Source organism: Bidens hawaiensis, unplaced genomic scaffold (assembly GCF_021521415.1).
Source record: "Bidens hawaiensis isolate Kalapana, Puna unplaced genomic scaffold, B.hawaiensis_p1.1 tig00010744_1, whole genome shotgun sequence".
NCBI classification, from domain to species: domain Eukaryota; kingdom Viridiplantae; phylum Streptophyta; class Magnoliopsida; order Asterales; family Asteraceae; genus Bidens; species Bidens hawaiensis.
In genome coordinates this window covers 238,587-245,549 of record NW_027491824.1, presented here as the reverse complement: position 1 = coordinate 245,549, position 6,963 = coordinate 238,587, and the positions used below count along the sequence as shown (strand labels likewise).

Below are 6,963 nucleotides of genomic sequence, written 5' to 3'. Positions count from 1 at the left end.
AGGAATTTTGCAGCAGATGAGTAGTTCCAATTGTGGCTAAGTCCTGTAATTCCCTATTGAAGATTATCTGTCGAAATCTGGGATATTGTAGGAATCTATCCACCTCTGCCTTCTTTAAATTTCCTACCATGCCATCAAATATCATCTTGGAAAAGTTGAACGGTAGATCATATATAATACCAACAGTGGCATTTGCTAGGTCACGACTCATCAGAGTCCATGAATCTGTACAACATAGGAAAAATTCCTTTTTGAAATTGCCCATCATGTACCGTTCCCTGGTATCCCATAGTTTGTTCAAAGATTCTCAACAGGTGATCTGTATTGAAGTTTATATGATTGTGGTCGTCATCTCTTAATTGCAGACATCTACTTATCATTTGTTCTGTGAATTGGATTTCTTGTCTTGCAACTGTTTCTTCTATTCTTCGACCATTTATATCATCAATCAGTCTTGCTGAGCGCCATAAATCGAGTGAATGATTTCTATAAATTACTGGGCACTCTGTGAAAGCAAAACTCACATTTGATCTTGCCATCCAAGGAATCATCATAGACACCGGTTCATTGTTATGAGTGACTTGCAGCATGGCGCACATATTGTGCTTCGATTCAAATGGATACTTTGGTTGATCATCGTCTGCCATATCTGAAAACAAATACAATTAAACACATTCAAAGTGAAATTAGTCATAATTGCTTCGACCGGTTCTTGTTGAGTGGTAATTTTCAGAGGGATAAGCCCTGGTTGAACCAGCTTGCTGTTGTTGCATGCTTCTCTTTGGCTTGTAAGGTTGAAGAAACCCAAACGCCTCTGCTTGTTGATTTGCATGTATGTGTTAGTTTACCAAGTCTTAGTTAATGTTGAATGAACCGAACTCAACCAGCAAAGATTTGTTTATGTTAGTCCCTCTGATGCACGGAAACGAAACCAATGTGCCGTACCCCGTCCCAGAAACTCGCCGGGGACGGAAACGCCGACGGGGACGGCAGGAAACGTTTCTTGACCGTTTCCTTGAAGTTGGGGATGGTCGTTGACCGTTTCGAAAATTCAAACGGTGTTTCGATACGTTTCTAGAACTTTGGGGACGAATTTTTAACATTTCCGACGACATATTCCGACGCCGGAGCTGTGGTATTTGCCGGAAACAAGGAAGAAGAGTATGAATAGCGGCTGTATTTATTGAATAGCGGCTGTATTTCTTGGGTTTAATATCTAAGGTTATTTAGGTTTAATAACTTTAGATATTTTAACATTTTACCCTTTTAACTTTCAATTGTTTGTATCTAGTCTCAAAACTTATAAGTTTTAACATAAAAAGTTTTAAATTAGTTTGTGTATTTAAATATTTAACCCTCTCTATTATTACTATGATTGATTCTGAATGACTTATGATTGATTATCATTGGAAGATGTATCAATTTTGAAGTTTACATCAACGTATGAATATATTTTGGGCTTTGTGGTACATTATCTATAATATTTATTTATTTTTTATATGCATTTGTTGCCGTAGCCTTGCCCTACCCGTTTCTTGATTTTTTGAGTTTTGTCGTTTCCTGTACCCGTGCCCGTTTCCCGTTCCCGTGCAACATAGGTTAGTCCGTTAAGTTTTTTATCACACGAGTGAACGGTCCACAAATACCTAACCGAACAAACACAAATGAATAGAAACAATGTTTTATTTGATTTGATTTGATTAACCGGAATAGTTATGTCAACGGTTTGGTCCGCCAACCATGTTTGTGTTTTTTTAACGTTGATATTCGTATGTTAAGTTATATATAAATTCATCGCATAAGACTCATGTATATTTTTGTTTTATAGTTAATAATTTTGCCTAGATCTTTATGATATATTAGCTATGCAGTCGATATATCAGTGATATATATATATATATATATATATATATATATATATATATATATATATCTGTTATTGGTCCCTTGGCGATATATAATTAGAATATTGGTATCGATTATATCAACGATACTGACCGATATTGGACTAATATTTGACTGATATATCAGTGATATTCCTGATATCAGTGTTGTAAGTCTTAATTATCAACTTTTAGTGTTCAATGTTATTGTTTTAAGTCTTAATCATACTTACTTGCTACGATCGTTAGTGTTTTGCAATTTGAAAAAAAGGTTAATTTATTAATGGTAGGAGACTATACAGAATTACAAGTGTTAAATTGCTATATATATGAATTTTACATGATATTAAAATTACCGATATCTCACTGCGATAACAGATATCTGGCCTTGACCGATATCCGATATTTTTTTGCATTAACTGCTTAGTATATTAGAGGAGTCATTTAAAAGTATTAAAACTTTTATTGAGCAAACATAAATAAACAACAGACATAGATGAACACATTAACAAACATGATTGAACTAACATGGCCTTTGTTAATGTTCGTTTATTTGGTTAACCGAACGAAATTCCTTTTTCATGTTCTTTCATTTATTAAATGAACGAACGTAAATGAAGTATCTGCCGAGTAGTTAACGTTAAATGCCTATGTTAGTTAACGAAAATGTCTATGTTGGTTGATATTGAAGGCACACTAGGTGTTTGTGCAAATGCGTATGTTAGTTGATATTGAATGCACACCAGTCACCAGGTGATTATGTGAGTATTTCGTTATTAATTTGGGGTTTTTTTTGTGGATTTTGGTGTTTAGGTTGAAGGATCGACGTTTGTGTTTGAATCGAAGACAATAATGAGAATGGAACTGTTGGTTCTTGATTCTCTTCGATGGAAGATTGATCCAGTGACCCCACTTTCGTTTATAGATTACTTTGTACGAAGGCTTGGTTTGACCGCTAATGGTCAATGCTCAGAGTTTGTTGAGAGGTGTGAAAGAATTATTCTCGCTGTTATCAATGGTAAGAAGTTGTCATGGGTTGTTTGGCAATTAAGCGATATGAAATAATCAGAATAACATAATCCAAGGTCAAGCACCTCATAAGTTTCTTTTATTGTAATTTTGTAACAATTATAAACCTTAAAATTTAAAAACCATATTAAAATCATTCAACTTTTACGGTGTTTGGCAATGCAATTTTTAAGTGATTATGTGATATAAGATAATCAGAATAAGATATTACAATGCCAAACACCCCCACAAGATTCTTGTATTGATACGGAGTATTTTGTAAAAATTGTAAAGAAAACTTTAAAGTTTGAAATCTTTATAATAATCATTCAACTTTTATGATGTTGGCAATGCATTTTGTAAATGATTATGTGATATCCAGAGCCAAACACCCCGTAAGATTCTTCTATTGTAATTTTGTAAGAACTATAAAGAAAACCTTAAAATTTGAGAACTTTATAATAATAATAATAATAATTCATCTTACATATTGTTTGGTAACGCAAATTGTAAGTGATTATGGGATAAAGGATAATCAGAATAATAATCAAATGCCAAACACCCTATAAGATTCTTGTATTGTAATTTTGTAAGAATTTTAAAGAAAACCTTAAAAGTTGAAAACTTCATAACAAATCATTCAACTTTTATAGTGTTTGGCAATGCGCTTTAAAAGTTGTTATGTGATAGAAGATAAGCAAAATAAAATAATCCAATGCCAAACACCCAATAAGATTCTGTAGTGTAATTTTGTAAATATAAAGAAAAATCTTTCAAATTTGAGAAGTTTTATAATAATCACTCAACTTTGAAAAATTGAACTTTAGAAAACTGTTAAGAAACAATCTTTGATACTGCAAATCAGGTGGCTAATTTATGTCATTATGTGAAATGTGTGCAGATTCGAGGTCTCTGGTTTATCTTCCATCTGTAATTGCAGCTGCTACAATGTCCCTTGTGATCAAAGAGGTCGATCCCGACAATGCTTTCGATTATCTTAACGGGCTCAACGGTTTTCTTGATATTAGTGAGGTTTGTTCTTTAGCATTCCATTTATTATTCTTACACCATAGTGTATTTGTCAAATGAAAATATTAAATATCTGTTTATTCTATATAGTTAATGTATGGAGTAAGCTTTGGCAAAATGGGTCAAGTAATAGTCAAAGTGGGTTTGGGTCAAACTGGGTTAAACTGGTCACCCGTTTTAAAATAATCGAAATCGATATAGTTGATGCAATAAGTAATCTTGGCAAAACGGGTTTGGGTAGGGTCAAGTCAAGGGTTATTTTAAACGCGCTCGATTCAAGCTGGGTTTAAAAATGTTTCATCCGCCTTAAGTAATTGAAATCTTTATACTTGATGTATGGAGTAAGCTTGGCAGAGCGGCTGGGGCGGGTGCAAGTCAAGGGTTAAAACGGGTTCGCGTCAACCAGGTTAAAAATTGGTCACCGGTTCTAATTAATCGAAATCTATATAGTTAATGCATGGAGTATGCTTGGCAAAGCTGGCTCATGGGTTAAAAGTAAACAGGCTCAGGTGAAACAGGGTTAAAAGAATTGGTCGAACGGTCTCAAATAATCGAAATGTAAAGTTTGTATGAATGATTACAGGGAAAAGTAAAAGACTGCGTGAAATTTATCTTGGAAATATCTAATAATGATGGAAGTAGCTACTTCATAAGCCCGAAGCGAAAGTACCATTCTGTCCCTGCGAGCCCGAACGGTGTAGTCGATTCTTATTTCAGCAGTGAAAACTCTAATGACTCGTGGGCGGTTTCATCTTCACCTGAACCGCTGTTGAAGAAGATTCGGGCTCATGGTGAGACAGACGGGCCGAACTGACCCGTGTATGGTTGTAATAGTTTGGAATATTCATTTTTAAAATAGGATGCTAAGGTGGAATAACATCACCAGTTAATACCTGGTTCTTGCTAGGATGATGTACGTTGTTTAATGATAGCATCTTGATTGCTGATATTGAAGTTAGAACTGAAAGACCAGGGAAGGTTGCATGATTCTGTATTGTTGATTTTAATTTATAGGCGTTTGGACGGTATTATGGAAATTTTGGGCAACCACAGTTTAGATAAATGGCCCGGGTTCTGTTTCTTTATTAAAACTGTTTAAAAGATCAAGGAAGGCATAAATGCAAGGGCTGGGTCACCGAACAAGAAGAAAATTTACCAGAAAAAGACCTGTAACCCCGTACCCCGGCCTGATCTTGCTTGCTTATGCATTTACTTGGGAAGGACTGGATATATCCCTTTGCTGGGGAGATTTCTTTCAAATTCATTAAAATTTTGAACAGACATGTAGCTCACTTATTTTGAGCAAAGTAGTAATTAGAAAAGTTACTACTAATGTTTACTGAGTGCCCCAAACCAAACCAAAAGCCTTATTCTTCAACACAAGCTGGTCTAGTACTTGGGTTGCTTTAGGTGCATGGTCATCGCCTCAGTAGGTCATACTCGTCTGACATTTTAAAAAGATGAAAACAATAAAGGTACATGACAGTTTTTGTCTAGAGTTTATTATACAATAGGTTTCGAGTTCCAAACTATTAACTGAACCATTAAACTTCATTCTTCAAGTCCTAAACCATTGACTGAATCATATAAATCTACCAAACGTTATCTTCGTTTTCTGGGTCCTACATTCAAGTTTGGTTCATGGGATTGTTGCCATCGCCTTCACACATTTGCACTAAACCGGCGAGTGATGACGTATTTACCAGTTTACCCCTACTCATTAAATTTATACTAACAAACATTTCAATCAAAAGTATAAACGTTAGTTCGATATTTAGGTGGTTGATTTCATAATTAAAGGGTAAAAGGGTCTTTTACGTGGGTCAAGAGTTAAGAAATAAATTCCAAATAAAACTATACATGCAAAGAATTTTGAAATTCGAAAAGAGAATAAGGTCACAAATAAAATGTAAAAAGTGGGCTAATTTTTGGAAATCACCTCCCTTGCGGATTGAAGGGCAGATGAATCCGACGCGGCGGCATTTTCCAAAATAGCACCGCTAGTAGCAACAGCTTTGGTGGTGGCAACCGGGACAGAAGCTGCGGGTGGTTGAGGTTGTTGAACTTGTTGAACCTCTGCCACCTTTTGTTCTTGTCTTTGCCCTGATGGCACATGATTTACTTTCTCCGCGTGATCGGCTTCTCCATTTTGTTTCTAATATCATAAAAACAAAATTAATCATCTGTAAACATTAAAATTTAGAAATTTAAAGAATAAACTTACCGTATCCGATGCTAATGCCTGCATAATAAGTCTTGGTTTCCTTTAAGGGATTTAAGATCATGCATAAGTATCTCTAATTTGTAAAGTGAAATGTAGTTTTGGAGAAAATGTTTTGTAATTAGTTGGTTATAGGTTTGTGTTGTTAAATTGCTCTTGAAAACGTAGGGGAAACAATTACTTTCAATTTATCTGGATCTAAATTGTTTGGAAAAATATATTAAGCTATAAATAACCAAAAAATCAATAACTACTTTGGTACTCGCGGGGGGGTTACAATCAGTACTAACTAGTTTTATATCCGTCTAAATGATTGTTTTTCGAATCTAATATCCAACTTCCATCTTCTTATCCACTTTTGATAATTTCTTGAAAATAGTTGCTTCACTTTTTAATTCAATAATAACTATAGCTGTAAAAGGAAATTGTTAAATAAATAAAAACAAATCATTCAACAATTGTGATTTAATTTTCAAAATAACCATGTCTGAAATCTACTTTCTTTACAATTGATCAAACAAATTTAATCTAACTATACTAATAAAAGAAAATAATGAGCATGATGTGACAATCCCATATTCATTTTAGGCTTAATCTCTCTTCTCATTCATCCTACCTATTCATGTGTTATGGAGCAAAACCATATTGACAAATGGGTAATAATTCTCTAATTTATCATCTCGTTCATTTTAACTATCCATTGGTCATGGGCCAAAACAATTTTGGCAAATGAGTTATAATTTCATTTCCAATGCTCTAATTTCTCATCTTATTTATCCTACATATCTATGGGTCATGGGGCAAAACAGTTTTGAAAAATGG

At 34.2% G+C, this 6,963-nt stretch overlaps 1 protein-coding gene and 1 long non-coding RNA gene across 2 annotated transcripts; one reads left to right on the top strand and one right to left on the bottom strand.

Moving 5' to 3' along the window:
• Nucleotides 1-616: 616 nt before the first annotated feature.
• On the top strand, nucleotides 617-4,734 carry LOC143536187 (cyclin-D3-1-like). Its single transcript, XM_077030234.1, has 4 exons — nucleotides 617-832; nucleotides 2,697-2,901; nucleotides 3,793-3,923; nucleotides 4,504-4,734. The coding sequence occupies exons 1-4, from the start codon at nucleotides 617-619 to the stop codon at nucleotides 4,732-4,734; spliced, it is 783 nt and encodes a 260-aa protein (XP_076886349.1).
• Nucleotides 4,735-5,559: 825 nt separating this feature from the next.
• Nucleotides 5,560-6,305, bottom strand: LOC143536173 (uncharacterized). Its single transcript, XR_013135845.1, has 2 exons — nucleotides 6,145-6,305; nucleotides 5,560-6,075 (listed from the first exon to the last, which is right to left on the bottom strand). It is a non-coding gene; the product is annotated as an uncharacterized LOC143536173 (long non-coding RNA).
• Between the last annotated feature and the right edge of the window lie 658 nt (nucleotides 6,306-6,963).